Raw genomic sequence first — 16458 nt, 5'->3', positions numbered from 1 at the left:
ACCATTCCATTCCGAACTGTGGGAAGCTCATAAAAGTCGTTGTTTCGCTTGCTGTGGTTTCAGTTATTTGAGTTTAGTCGTGGCTGTCACAGCTCCTTCTCTGCCTTAAAAGAAAAACGTAACACAGAAAAGAAAATCAAATTCAAGGAAATTGAAAGAAATCATAACAAAAATCAGTAAAAAATTGCAGTGCGGAACAGCAAACCTGAATTAAATAAAATCAAAATATACCAAAAATTACAAGTGTCAAATCACATACAAAAATAAAGCTGAAAAAGTTATTGTAATAACCGTTGCGTGTTTTACAATCTGTTCAACTGGCATTTACCTAAAAAGAAATCACAAATTGTAAATTGTTTGTAAAGAAAGAAAATTGCATCCCAAGTGTTTTGAAAATAAAAATTGAAGCAAAACAGTGACATTTTCAAAATCAATTACAAAATAGTACATTTAATGCCCAATAATTTTAAAAACTGCATCACAACAACAAAGTCGTTGAATTGTAGTAGTAATTTAATACAAGACAAAACAAGAAGTTTTAAATTTTTAAAAAATTTTAAAACTTGCAAAAGTTAAAACAACTGAAAAAGAAAACCAACTACTAAAGCAACAAACCACAAATTGCTGCTATATTGGATTATTAATTTTTATTTCGGCCACAAAGGAAATAAATAAAAAGGTAGGTGTTGCTCAATTTTAAATAGATTTTAGATTTAAGGTATCATTTTTCTTTTACTACTTAGGTGAGAAAGAAAATTATGAAGATGGTATTATTTTCTAAATAAGAAAAACCCCGGGAAATATTTTAGGAAATTTAAAAAGGAAATATTAAAATAAATTAAAATTGTGGATTCAAACAATAACACCAAACTCCAATATTCAGTTGCATTGTAAACAAAAATGTTTTGAAAAAAATCTAGGAATTTTCAAAATCAATTGATCAGAGAATTGACCGGATTTCAATTCAAACAATTTAATGAAATAAAGACAACACTAAACTTCAATATTCAATTGCAATTTCAAAACCTCAAGACATTGAAAATAGAAACTCAACATTTGGGAAATTAAAGAACCATATAAAGATAATATTAAAATTCACCTGAATAAAATCCTGATATCAAGAAAAAGACAATTCCAAGCTTCAGTAACAACCCACAGCAATTTAAAAAATCAAAACATACATTTTTGAAATACTTCCCGGAACCCTAAAAATGTTCCAGAACCAAGAAGAAAGACAATACCTAGCTTCAGTATTTCACAGCAATTAAAAAAAAACAGAAGATAACTTCTCCAATTTTTTTTCACTGAACCTTAAAAAACTTAAATATTCCATAGCAGATTATAAACCGGCCAGCTGGAAAAAATGGAAAATCCTGAGATCGAGAATAAAGACAATTCCAAGCTTCAGTATTCCATAACAATTTTAAAAACCAAAACACACCTTTTTGAAATTCTTCCAGAAACTAAGAAGAAAGCCAATACCTAACTTCAGTATATCATAGCAATTAAAAAAATAGAAGATAACTTCTGCAGATTTTTTCAATGGACCTTAAAAAACTTTAATATTCCATAGCAGATTATAAGCAAACACTTACCTGAAAAAAGACAGTTGTTTCTAGAAATTAATTTGGAGGTCATTGCAAATTAAAATTTAATATAAAATCCTCCCTGAGATCTTTCTATGCCAATATAAAAATTCCTTAATAAAATTATCAAGAATCTGAGGAGAATTAATTTTAGAAAAATCTATAATTAATGGCGAAATCTATGTTAAAGCCCAGATCAAGATCGCATTTAAAAATCTACCAGAAATAAAAATGAATCACACCATGAGCAGCATTTAAGGTACAGTCTACATCTAGCAGACTAGTATCTATTCAAACAAAAATTATTTGTTTGTGAAGACTAACCAGCAGTATTTGAATTTTTATTATATATATATATATATATATTTTAATCTGAGGGTCGTTTCTTGTACATACATATCTTCTATATAAACAAATAAAAAAATCCAATTTTATGAATTTCTACTGCAAATTTCAGATCATCATCCCATTTAAAATTTTAAGTAAATTTCCACTTCAGTTACAGTCCGATTTTATAAATTTCTACTACAAATATCAGATTCTCATTCTAAAATCGGCTGACAGTTCCTTTTTGTCATCAAATCATTTCCCTTACAAATGGAGGGAATTCTAATGCCCCCAACTTTCCCAGGGATTTTTAATTTTCTCCCCCAAAAAATTCCCATAAATCCTTCACTTCCTCTTCTCCCCCAATTCCATAACTATGTGTAAGAAAAGTTTTTTTTTTCAATATCTACGAAAATGAAAATCAAAACTTGTGTTATAAAAATATAAAATCTCTAAAAACTTCCTCGTTTTCTTCATATTTAGAAAGTACGAGAAAAAATTAAATATCTCTTAAAAACTACACTACACGACAACAGCTGCTGCTGCTGCTGTTACACTGCTGGTTGGTTGGTGTATCGTAAAAGTTGATGACCTCGACAAGCTGCTGTCTGTAAAATATATTTTTTCTCTTGGTTTTTGAGGGTGGAATGCTTGCTTTATATTTTTCTGTGTTTCCTTGTGCAGAAAAAAAACTCGAATATGACAATGACCCATGATGTTGAGGATGGTGATGATGTAATATGTTGTAGAAGAGAGGGAGGGGGTGGGATATTCGAGGACGAGCCCACATAATTCAAAAGAAGGGAAATGTAAAGGAAATATGTGGAGTTTTTTAATGGGAAGAGGAGAGCCACATTTCTTCAAGTGAAACGGATCAACTCTATTTTTATTTTTCTTATGTATTGTATTTAGAGTCATTTAGTATTTAAATATTTGAACTTAACGGTTGCCTATGTAAATACTTTGTAAATAGTAGCATAAAAGCACATCTTTGATCCCAAATACCTTTTTATACAACCAATCTTGATTCTCATATGAAGAACTTCTCCAATTAACCATAGTTTAAGATCATTAAACATGATTGTATGAAGCCATACCCGCTCCGCTAACGAGCTGCTTTAGTGGCGCCCGCTTCATTGACACTCAAAGTGGAGCCTGCTTTATTGGCGTCCAAAAAGTAAATTTTTTAAACTAAATTATTTCAAAAAAATTGACTATAGATATTCCAGTTCTATGAATATTTGTTCACACCTATCTCATTACAACGTCTTCGTTTCTCTCTCCTCCCCTTAACAAATATTTTTTCTGACACATATAACACAGTTATCGATAATCACCACTCATTATGTGGCCTGGCCTATTAACAGCACAAAAAAAACTATGTCACCTTTAATTAGAAACAGATTGACAGCTATTTTATTTATATAGAAAACAAAAACAAAGGTTGAAAATAGTTTTTTTTTTTTTTGTAATTGAAAATAGTATTTTTTTATTTATCAGCATCAGGGTCAAGCACATTTTTGTCTGTTTTTTTTTATGGCGATAGCTTTAGATATTACATGGAGGGTGGGTAAGTACATTCCCCCCAAACAAACAAAAAAAATCCAATCAAATGTAATTATTTGTATTTTTCAAATACAATACATTTACAACCATTGGCCTTGAATTACAACAGATTGTCATGTGAAATATCTGTTACAAAAAATACAATTTAACTGCTTTTTTTTGTAAAAGTAAAACGTAATTTTGTGAAAATCAAATCACAACAGCAACACAAAAAGAGGGAAGCCATTTAAATGGGATTTGTTTCAATACAATTTCATTCCCATTAAATTCGAATTACAGGTTGTTACTATTTCAAATGATTTGTGTTGTTGTTATATAACTATTGGAATATTCATATGAAAATCCATTCTCTCTCTCCTCCTAGCCTCCTTAAAAGTATACAATTTTTTGCAATTTTTTTTTCTACAACAAAAATCGCGTGATCACATTTTTTTGTCTTTTCATTTTCTATACTATTCCCCCTTCCCATATACATTGTTACTATAAGAATTATAAATGATTATAATTTTTTCTATCGTTCGTTTTTTTTTGTATTTTAATCACATCAAACAATCGTAGCGACAATATAAAACTACACTACACGCGTCGCCCCACTGACTTGCGAACGCCGCTCATTCACTCACTACCAAAGTCTAGACACCCAAATCTGACCCACCTCCTGCCTTACCGCCAACCTACTATATCATATCCACCACTTATTTTCAGATTTGTTTCGAGAGGTGCTGCTGTCGCCTCGCCGTTCAATGGTCGTTGTCGCCGTGTTCTAATTTACAATTTTAAATTCGTAATGATTTATTGCGGTTTTCGAATAACCACCACAAAAAACCCACAGCCTTTTTGAGGGTAGGTGGTGGGAGGTTAGATTTGTTTTGGAGGGGTTTAATTTTCAAAAATAAAGCAAAATACAATTTAAGTTTTTCTTTTGAATTTTAATATTTTTCTCATACAATTGAAAATATTTAAATAAGAAATAAAATCAATTTTCAAAGATTTGATGTAAATTCAAAATAATAATAATATTGAATTTTTTGTTTTGATTTTTAATATTTTTTCCAAAATTGAAAATAATTGAAAAAGGAAAGTAAATTTGAGATTTTAACAAGGAACCCATTTTTTGACATTATATATGATAACTATAGCAAAAATTAATCAAATTAATATTAATTAATATTAAATTAATATTAAAACCTAATTGACCATTTTTATATTTTTCAAGACATTTTAAATGTTTTTCAACTTCCTTAAATTTTTATTAAATTATTATTTATCTCAAATTTTGTATATTATCTGCTGCACATTGTTCCATTAACGCCCAACAAAATCTGATTCATCTTGTAAAAATATTTTGTTTGCGGCATGTGTCATCGATTTTCACCCACACCCTCCCCCACACAGAAAAATAAATTTTATTGACTACATCTACAGCTGCAATTTTTCTTTGGCCATAAAAATTCAATTTTTATTATGGACAATTATTTTTGTGTTAATTATAAACTTATGACCAATGAAAATAAGCATCAGTTTGGCTTTTTCTCAAAAATTTCAAATGCATTCCACGTTACAATGTCAGGGAGAACTAAACAATAAAAATTTTAAGATTTTAGAAATAAACATATTTTTCAAATTACCAGGAAAATCAATAAAAATTCTAGAACACTCATAAAGTGAAATATTTTTTGGCAGTTAAAATAAAAATGTAAAGAAAATTTTAGTTAATAAGTAAAGAAACAAAGCCTTCAATTTTTTTTAAAGAAAACTCAATTCCAATAGATTCTGTTTTTCTAAACTGAATACCTTGGCCCGTTTCCACATGATAATGAATTCTTCTTCTTCTCATTAGTCCTCCACTTTGCATCAAAATATGATTTGTTATCATTGCACTTTGGCAACATTGGCCCTGAAAAATGCTTTTAATATTTCTCCTTTTTTGCTCAGTGTATGTGTGTGTGTCAGCACACCAATGACATGCCAACAACAACAAAAAAAGAAATAACTAGAATATATTTCTATTTTATTTTATATGAATATCATCATGTATTTCTATTTTTACAATTTGTTTTTATATTGCAAAACATTCGCATATACCTAAATGATGAATAACATTGTCCAACACATATACACCTGTAGAGAAAAAAAAACAATTTCAACAATTTTACAACACATTTTTTGTTTTTGCCCACTAACAACAACTACACACAATGCTAAATAGATATATATTTTCAAATATACACTACTGCTGCTGGCCATTGCACATACTTGAAAAACACTGTATTATTTGCAATTTGTTTTTACATATTCTCACACAACACAGCGTGCATGTGTAATGGCTCTCTGCCGCCATCTCTCTTTTCCCCCTCTCACATTACATGCTCCTCGTGATAAACAGCTAAACTTGGCTCTTGTTGAGTTGGCTGTTTTAAGTAACAACAACAAAACTTCGTATGGTGAATGTGGGGCTCGTCATACACAATGACACACACACAAACACACGAATACATGGCAAACTCCTCTTCGCACTCCCCTCACACTGTGTGTATCTCACTATTTCTCCTACTCTGTGGCCAACTCATTGTGAGTTGCTCATAGATAGTTTTTTGATTTTGCGATCTCACCTATTTGATATCATTGTTTTTGCATTTTTGTTATTGCTGTTGTTTCATTTGCTTTGCTGTGTTGTGTGTATTTTGTCTATGGCAAAAATCAGTGTTGTACCATTGACAGTTACCCACTTGATATGTAAGAAAAGTAACCACAATATAACTGAAATGAAATCTGGTTTTTATTTAAACCACCACACAGACACATCAACGAAATATTTATATATTTTTTTTTTTTGAACAAAAACAACTACAACAAATTACAATTTCCTTTATCCAAAACTCTTGGAAATTTGTGTGGGTTTCTCTCCACCCCTCTCTTGACTCCCTCCCAGCGACAGCTTAACAAAACACAGCCAGCCCCAAGTTATCATTTTTAATTTTAATTGGCCAATATTGAACTTTGTACGAAACGAATGTGCTATTTCATATTAATTTTAAAGTATAAATGTGTGTTTTGAAAAATTATTAAAAAAAAAAAAAACAAAACAAAAAAATAATAATTAGTAATTAAATAAAGAGTTGTTTTTTTAATTAAAAAAATGTATATAAAACGGAGTCTCACAAGTCAAGGACCTTAGGAAAAGAAACCATTATAAGACGCAAATGAAAATGTTGTCGTCTTTGTAGGATCGGTTTAAGAAAATTAATCGATTCTTTTGTTTAGAAATTGAAAAAGAGGCTTAGAAACTCGTTTTCATGAATTGTTCTGCCATCATGTTATGGGTTGAACGCCCACCAAAGAATGGGCCTTTATAACCATGCGTGAAATAAATTTTATTGTAGAATTTATTAAAAAAAAAATGCAAAAATATTTTGCCAATATGAACACCTGTTGGTTGGCGGTCTGGCTGATTGGCTTTTATAAAACCTGCACCTGTGATTATTGGTCACTAACCAAAGTTCTTTGTTTGGATTTGTTGTTGTTGATTAATTTTTAAGCTTGATTGGAAATTACAAGTTTGAAATTAAACTAAATTACCTTGGAGTCATTTAAACAATAAACTAATTTAATTAAAAATAAAAAAACGATTAAATTAAAATTAAATGCAATAAAATATGTCATTAAATTTTGTGGGCAATAAAACTATTTCTTTCCTCCAAAAAAATCTCATAAAATTTTTTAACTTCTTTTTGCCAAAAAATAAAAAAAAAATTGAAATTCTCTGTAAGAGGCCACACGCCTTTTTCAACACAAAGAACATCAGCAGAGCCACAAAAAAATGGCTACTCCCTAATTTGGGTGGACAACATATTTCTTGTTATTGTTTTTTTTTTTTTTTTTTTTTTTTTTTTTTTGTTAAGTCATGCTTGGCATACACAATTTCTTATATTGATTTCATTCGGTGATAGTCGTAAGAAGACGACGATATGGTCAAAGATTAATTAGTCCATAAAACAGCCATATTAAATTTCTGGCTTTAACCAGTTCCAACTGAGTCTGAATCACTGACATGTTGCTAGAGGGGGATTTTCTGAAAAAAAATAAATAAATGTTACATAGGAGGAGGTATGCTAATGTTTTTTTACAAATTTCTTTGTTCTAATGAAAAAAAAAACGCAAACTGGTTTCACTTTAAAATATTATGTATTCTCAGCATGAATGGGCAAGACCCAATTGTGTTTCCAATAGATTAAATAACTATTGATATTAATGTTTTTTCTCTCGCATTAGATATGTTTTAGGTTATGTTCAATTTATCTTCATTACACCCAGTTTTTTCTTGTTTATTCTAATTATACAACTCTTTTTTTACATAATTACAAAACTAGTTTTTGTGGGTTAATGAGAAAAAAAAATCAACAAATATTATCGTAAAAACTTATTGTGACTTACTGACTCGTTTTATTTTATTTTTTTTCTTCTACTTCTTCTACTATATATTCTTATTTCCGGGTTATTTCGATTTTGACATATTTTTCTTTGTATTCTTCTGTTTTGTTTTTTATTAGCATGCATTTATCATTAATTATTTTATTTTCTTGTTTTTTATTTGCAGCCACAACAATGTCTTTAGCCAGTGTACATGGTCCACAATTCACCGATATCTGTCCATTGGGGTAAGTTCCATTAAAAAAAATTAAAACAATAACAACAACTATGTGATAACGCCTTTTTTCATATTCCATTCTCTTAAACCATTAATTTTGTTGGTTTATCTTACCTTAATTTCGCTTAGTCACCATTGTTTGCTTAGTATTTTCAATGGTAGAGAGGGGGGGTCAAAGAATATAGATCTGCCATTCATTAAAATTATTGCCTTGAAAATGATTTATTTCTTTATATTTTAAATTTATTAAACTCCAAAATTCTAATAAGTTGAACTCAGGAAATAGCTAAAAAAATATTCATATTTTAGAAACTTCATTTTTGAAATGTATTGAAATATATAGATAATTTCAAATCAATCAGCCTATTTTCGAAATTTCAAATTTAAATTAATTAATTTGATTTATTGCTCGGTCACTTCAATTACAAAAATGAAATAATTTGATGTGACGCATGGCCACTTCATTATTTGCATCTCTTGCCTATTATTTTATTGGTTCCATTTCTATTTACAATTCTGAGCATTATATTACATTTTTACTATTGTCATCAAATTTGATCTATTGCCCGGCCGCTTAATCCATAAAACAGTTATCATTTTCTCTTTGACTTACATCCCTCATACACTTTGACATAATTGTTACAGTAATCAATCAAAATTAATCACAATTATGTTACAACGGTTAATATCGCTCTCTTTGTCACTCTATCTCTCTCATTGTTTACCGTATATCTCAGTAGGTCAATAAACTTTAATTGACTTATAAGGTGTATCTCTTTTTTTGATTAGTTATTACATTGATAGGAAATGAAGAAGAAGTACCGTTTTCTTTGATAACAGAGAGCCATGTTCTTTTGAATGAGATCAATGCAGGGATGGATGGTTTGAATTACTGAGAAATTAAGGGGTTTTATTATTTAAAGTTAACAGATATTTTTGTAATAAAAATTAAAATAAAATAATAAAAATTAAAATAAATAATAGGAGATCTAATCAGGGATGGATAGTTCCATTCAAAAATAAAAAGATTTTGGAAAATGTGATATAATCTGGGAGGGATAATTTGAATCATGGGATATCAGATTTGATCGGAGATGGATAATTTGAATCATAAAAAATTTAAATTTATACATAAAAAGAAATACTTTTTTGTATAAAACTTCTCGAGTTCGTTGGAAATTGATAAGTCATGAGTCGATTAGATTTTCCTAACATTGTTATATTTAGTTAAAGATAGTTAAATACCTATCTTAGAGATTATATTCTAATGCTGAATTATGTCTATCACAAAAACTAGTTGTATAATTGATAAAATTTACACATGACGTTGTATATTTTGTTTAAATAATCTATTAAAGAAATATTTAAGATAACAAATGTCATAAAAACCTTACGACAAAGCGTACGCCCCCTAACTATATATTTAAAAATATGGTTTGATTTTATTTTTTCCACTCAATATACTGATTATTGAAAACAATGACAACAACAAACATTTTTTGCAAAAACCCAAAAGAACAGATAAGATTTAATTTAAATTTATAAACCCTTTTTCAACGTAAATCTCTTGTACTAACGTCATTCAAATTGATATTGATATCACTAGAACCCCCCTCCACAGTACATTATAAATCATCATATGGTGGAATGTTTAAAGCGTGTCACGAGAATGATTTTTTGTTTTGTCATGTTATTAATCTTTTTCTCTTTCATTGCAGACGCACTAGCCTGAGTATGTCCTCATCATTATCGGATTTGGTTGGCAGCCCCCTGGAAATTTCCATGGATAATGTCTTAACCATTGAAGAGTTGCGCCAGCATATGGGCTCCTGTTTTACCTGCGGTGTTTCATGGACCGATGATCATGTGTCCTTAGACTGCAGTGAATGTGGTGGTTATAGTGTTGAACGTCCCTGCCCCCTATGTGATGGCCAATGTGGTGTCCAATGGAAACGTGATTTCACAATGGTAAGTTGTAAAAAAATTGAACATCGAAAATTGGGAATATTTTATTAATCTGCTTTTTCCTCTTTCCTTTGATTACAGTCACATGCCTGCGGCAAAGCTCGTTGGTTGGGTGTCTGTCCCACTTATCCTGAAGCTGCTGCCCACTTTAATGCCACCACCTCTGCTACCACAACCATTACAAATGCCTGCAATCCCAGTGCCGCTTCCTGTGCTGCAGCTGCCACTCAAATGCGTTTGGCCACAGAGCTGTGTGCCCGCCTGGAACAGTTATCGGCCTCGGCTGGTTCGTCAACAAATCACATATGATTTAATGGCAGCCAATAACTCCAGCCACAGCAGCAACATCCTCATTATAATCATCATCAGCGCGCCATTGAAGAAGACACATAAGAAAATCATCAACTTAAATTTAATTTAAAAACAAACAGAAAGAAAAAGAGGAATTGCAGTCGGAGTCGAAACACTCACCACTGCTCATCGAGTACAACCAAAAGGGCTTCCCTCCAATGGTTCTGTAAAAAATGTAGCTGCTCAAATAATGTTCGAATTCTTCTGTTCCTTTCTTCTTTTCTCTTTTTGAAAATATTATTTGTAATATTATTTTTATATACATAATTTAAGTAATCACTAAATTTTAAGTTATCCTCGCCGCTACAACAACCTCTTACCCGCCACTCCCCCCAAGAAACATCTTAATCTAAGTGTAAGGTTTAGTTGAGAGGAAAAAATTACAGCTTTTTTTGTAATTGTAAGCCACCAGTTACTAAATGGGTATAAAAGAAAAACAAACAAACCAACAAAAAAGAAGAACTAGTCGCTTGTTTGTTCGTTCTTGAAAAAGAAAACGGAACAAAACGATTACAGCATCCATGCCTGCATTGACTGACTGACTGCTCCACTAAACGAAATTTAAACTATAAGTGAAAAAAGACTATTGCTTTAAGTTGTATGATATTAAATCTAAAATTAAACAAAATGGTAACATAGAAAAAATGGAAGAAAACAAAACAAACAAAAAATAGAAAAAATATAGAAATGTGTTTTGTTTTTTTGTAAGCAGAGAGATAGAAACAAAAAACAAACAAAAGAACTCTATATGCGTACCTATCTATCCAATAACAATTGTATGTATATGTATTTATGTTTTATATATAGAAACTATATAATAAAAAGAAAGAAAACATATTTGAAAAAACAAACTGCTAGCTTAAAAAAGATTTTATGTAAAAAAAAATATTTTTTTTTATTCTTGTTTTTTTAAGAGTTCCTTCCAAACACCCACACACACAAACATATATTTTTTCTATTTGTAAATTTGAAGAAGAAAAAAATTGTATGCTCAATATTTTTTATTTCTTTCCCAAAAAAAAAAAATACAAATCCGTATTGTACTTAAAAAACAAAAACCAACAAAAAAGCTCGCTCAAATTAATTTTTTTTTCCATGTAAAGATTTCGTCTTTCTTGCATTGATTTTCTGTGAAAATCAATCAAGAAAATTTTCTTTTTTATATTAATTAAAAGAAAAAACTATATATTTTTTACTAGATAAAAGAAAACCACAAGAAAAAAATCTTAATTTAATTTCTCGTTTTTTTTACAGTCAATAATTTAATTGTGATCTATTTTTTCCACTCTACCCACACACACACAACCCTAAAACGAATTATTATTAAAATATTTTTTTAATAAATTAATTAAAATTATAAAACAAAAAAATAGTAGTTGTTTATTTGTGGGAAGCTTTTAAGAAGGGGAAATGTAAGGAATACAGTGACTCCAGTTGAACGATGGAGCAAAACAGTTGTACTCAATATAACGATCTCACACTAAACAAGTCAAAAGTGTCAGTCGGTATTTGCCGAAAAATTTATGTCCTTAGTCTATAGTTTGCACAGCCCTAGAGAATTATACACGGAATTTATAAAGGAGTTGACCATCTTTGGAGCGGTTCCTGAAGAGCTTGCCCTATAGATCCCATCTGCGGATTTAAAGTAGTTTGGTAAAATATTACGATGTCCAAACATTTATTTTGTTTCAAATTAAATTTACAGGATTGTAAAATGTTGTCCCCTATGTGCAGGAGATACCAAAAAGAGAGTACCACCGAGTCTCACCTTCGAACATGATTTAGAGTTGATAAGAATATGGCGATGTGCTGAGTTTGGACATTCCATCCGCCTAATATTGGATTTATAAAATTGGAATTTTTTAGTTTATAGTTTCATCGGGAAATTTGTAATCAAATTAGAACACAGAATTTAAATTAACAGATAATTCGGTTGGAAAATGTGTCTAAAAATCCTTAAATACCTTTTCTAAATATTTCACTGAAATTTCATAAAATTTATTTATTATTTTGTTTTAATTAAGAAAAATCAATATTGATTAACAACCCTTTATATATGGCTGGGCCTATAATGATTAGTTTTTGTACAGATATATGCAAATTGGAGTGTTTCGGCTGGGAAATGCTACAAAAGCCTCAAAATACTGACAACTGGGCGGGACTGTTTTATTGGGAGCTACGACAAAACCTGGACCCATATATCTCATTTGCAATGCCAAAAATCCTACCAATATCAGTACAGAATTTCCAATCTCTATTTTAAACATTGAGAGCTCTATCGTGACAAGCGGACGGACGGACGCATAGATAGGCGGACAAGTCAAAATCGACATAGAATAAATAAATTGTATTGATATTTTACAACGTCTCATGACGTATAGTAATTGAACTTCTACTGCTGACATTCCCTCAATTATCCTTATTTTTGCACAAAAACAAATAAAATTCCTTACTTCTAAACTTCAACAGCAATCTGATTTAATTTTGTTCTTAAAACACAAATTTCCCTCAATTTAAAGACCGATTTTTTTAAACTAATTAATTTTGTTAATTTTTTTAATTTTTGATACACATAAAACTACAAATTCTCTCCTAACATTAGTGAAAGTTGCATGCCAATACATGCATTCATTACTGAGATATAGCCATTTGAAGTTGATGTTGTGTCAAAATATATCTGCTAGCGTTTCTATTGCCAAGATTTGGTATTTTATCCTTCGAAGTCTATAATATTAAATTACAACCTCTTTGATTGGAAAATCGGTGAATGGGAACAGCAATTTACCAATTGAAATGATGTCAAATTGCTAATCTTGCACCACAACATGTTTTCCTTATTTTCTACAAATTTCCTTAATAGCCCCATTTTTTCTCAAAATGAATTAATTCCCAATGACAACAAACATTCGGCAACAATCTAATATCAAAATTTTCTCAAATACACCAATTTCCAGTCATTCAAAGCTAATTTAACGTTTTTGCAAATGATCACGATTTCCCTAGTTCTCCGTGGTGAAAATACTTGTTTATCGATACACATACAAACTACACAATCTCCCCTAAACAATGGTAAAAGTTTGATGTCAATACGTTCATCCATTACTGAGTTATAGCCATTTAAAGTTAGCCTTGTGTCAAAATATAGCGGCTACACGATTCTGTTGGCCTGGTACCTCAAATTGAAAAAATGAAGAAATCGCACATGGACAAAACCATAAAATATTGCAATGTTACCAGATCGCAACCATAGTGTTTTTAATGTTAGTTCATAATTTCTGAGCATACCTTTAGGCGTTACATTAAAATCACGAGCCATATAACATTCACATGGATACAATTTTAAATGATGCGCCTGAAAGTATGCCCAGAATTTGTAAACCAACCATCAAATCAAAGAAAAATCGAACAATGTGGCAATGATGCTGAAGTTTCGTACTTTTTCGCTTTTGTGAAAATGCCAATTTCAAGCATTTTTCCAATTTGAGGTACCAGGCCAACAGAATCGTGTAGCAGCTATATTTTGACACAAGGTTAACTTTAAATGGCTATAACTCAGTGATGAATACATGTATTGACGTGAAACTTTTACCGTTGGTTAGGGGAGATTGTGTAATTGTTATGTGTATTGATAAACAGGTATTTTCACAACGGAGAACGAAGGAATTCGTGATAATTTGCATAGACGTTAAATTAGCTTTGAAAGTCTGGAAATTGGTGTATTTGAATATTAGATTGTTGCTGAATGTTTGTTGTCATTGGAAAGTAATTCATTTTGAGAAAAAAATAGGGCTAGTAAGGAAATATGCAGGAAATAAAGAAAACATGTTGTGGTGCAATTTTGGCAATTTGACATCATTTCAATTGGTACAATGTTGTTCCCATTCACCGATTTTCTAATCAAAGTGGTTGTAATTTAATATTACAGACATCGAAGGATAAAATACCAAATCTTGGCAGATAGACCCGCTAGCAGCTATATTTTGACACAACATCAACTTCAAATGGCTATATCTCAGTAATGAATGCATGTATTGGCATGTAACTTTCACTATAAGTTAGGAAAGAATTTGTAGTTTTTATGTGTATCGATATTAAAACATTTATAAAATTATAATTAACAAAATTAATTAATTTAAAAAAAACTGTCAATACACTTTATGAAATAATAATCACAATATATTTTAGATGACCCTCCCCAATATGTTTGTAACACCTAGAAGTAATCCTAAGACCCCATATAGTGTATATGCATGTTATTTTTTAGAATAAAATTATATGTCGATTTTGACTTGTCCGCTTGTCACGAAAGAGCTCTCAATGTTTAAGATAGAGATTTGAAATTCTGTGCTGATATTGGTAGGATTTTTGGCATTGCAAATGAGATATATGGGTCCTGGTTTTGTCGTAGCTCCCCAAAACACTCTAATTTGCATATATCTGTGCAAAAACTAATCCTTAGAGGCCCACCCATATAAAGGGCCGTCCAATTTTTAGGTATTTTGGAGCAAACGATGATTAATATTTTTTTGTAAATTAAAAGAAATTAATAAATACATTTTATGAAATTTCAGTGAAATATTTAGAAAAGGTATTTCAGTATTTTTAGGCACATTTTCCAACCGAATTATCTGTTATCTGTGTTCTAATTGGATAACAAATTTCCCGATGAAACTATGAACTTTAAAATTCCCCCAACCATATGTACAAAATTTTTCAAAATCGGTTATGTAGTCGCTGAGTTATTTGCTTTTGAACTCAACCATGATCCGAAATATACCTACTACTCGGTGCTGGGCGCCTATTACCTGAAAATGAAAAAATCACCTAAAAATTGATTTTTTAAAAGCGGCAAGTTTTCTTTCACAACAAAAATTATTTTCATTTTTATAAAACCGATTTTTGTGTGATTTTTCATTTTCAGGTAATAGGCGCCCAGCACCGAGTAGTAGGTATATTTCGGATCATGGTTGAGTTCAGAAGCAAATAACTCAGCGACTACTTAACCGATTTTGATAAATTTTGTACATATGGTTGGGGGTAGTCATAGTGGATTTTTATAGAAGTGACCTCTCCAAGGACGACTACCCAAGCAGTTATGTTGAAGATTTTGAAATATATTTTCTGACATGAGACCCAAAATTTTACTCCGATTTTCAACCCTGGAACATGTTATGGAGCTAAAAGCTCGCAATTTATCAATTGGTTTATTATTCTAACTGCCAGTTCTGGATGCCTGGTATGTTTGGGCAATTTCCGAAAGAAAATACCCAGCCCTAACTTTAAGCCTGGCTTCATTCATCATTGTTTCCTGGGCACTACTACTATTGTCTTAAATGCCATTAAATAGTTTATTTATGTACTTAATTCATGGATTTATTGAAATAAAACAAATAAATAAACAGATTTAAAAACAAATACAAAAAGTGTTTTTTATTTATTTATTTATGGACGTCTGTAAAAAATCAGTTAGTGGGGGTTCTCGATATTAGGTGCTTTGTATTTAATTTTAAAACAGTAACGCCACCTATCAATCCTGGCTCCAAATAAAAATTAAAAAAGAAATGCACAAACAGTTTGTGCATTTTTCGGCAAATTTTGCAAAAATACCAGGCGCCCAGCATGAAATAGCAAGTAGCCCGCCAAAAAAAATCGAAAAATTTTGGTCTGGCAACACCCTACCCGCCAAAAAAATCGAGCGCCTAAAATTATGCTACATTTTTATTTTGTTTTTAGTATGGCGTTGCCAGATGCAAATTTTTCTGCATATTTTTTTGGCGGGCTACTTTCTATTTTTTTTCTTGTTCTGGGCGCCTGGTATTTTTGTGAAATTTGCCCAAAAATGCACAAAACCAGGCGATAGAAAAATTGTGACGTCATCAAATACGTCAAAGGGGCATGTATACTTACCGTCGTATTTGAATCCGTAAATAAAAACAAACAATATTTTTTTTATAAATTCATTTTTATTAAATATTCTTTAAATTAATTAAATTAAAATTAAAAATATATTTCATA

The 16458-nt window shown here is 30.5% G+C and overlaps 2 protein-coding genes across 3 annotated transcripts in view; both read left to right on the top strand.

The window, feature by feature from the left end:
- LOC133335091 (protein pinocchio) overlaps nucleotides 1-10428 on the top strand; it is a 117176-nt gene extending 106748 nt beyond the window's left edge. The window contains exons 1-4 of one of the 2 annotated variants that reach the window (XM_061543397.1): nucleotides 625-679; nucleotides 8077-8137; nucleotides 9846-10095; nucleotides 10174-10428. In XM_061543397.1, the coding sequence (XP_061399381.1) occupies nucleotides 8085-8137; nucleotides 9846-10095; nucleotides 10174-10401 (531 nt within the window). In that variant the 5' untranslated portion in view covers nucleotides 625-679; nucleotides 8077-8084 and the 3' untranslated portion in view covers nucleotides 10402-10428. Of the gene's footprint in view, nucleotides 1-624; nucleotides 680-8076; nucleotides 8138-9845; nucleotides 10096-10173 lie in introns of those variants that run through there. The other variant, XM_061543396.1, reaches the window with a different exon arrangement.
- Nucleotides 1-16458, top strand: part of LOC133335089 (eukaryotic translation initiation factor 3 subunit I) — a 293205-nt gene that overhangs the window by 177965 nt on the left and 98782 nt on the right. The gene's annotated exons all lie outside the window — the stretch shown is intronic.

Source organism: Musca vetustissima, unplaced genomic scaffold (assembly GCF_032173495.1).
Source record: "Musca vetustissima isolate MV318-11 ecotype Yass unplaced genomic scaffold, APGP_CSIRO_Mvet_v1 utg14086, whole genome shotgun sequence".
In the NCBI taxonomy this organism is placed as follows: domain Eukaryota; kingdom Metazoa; phylum Arthropoda; class Insecta; order Diptera; family Muscidae; genus Musca; species Musca vetustissima.
This window is presented reverse-complemented; position numbering and strand designations above follow the sequence as displayed.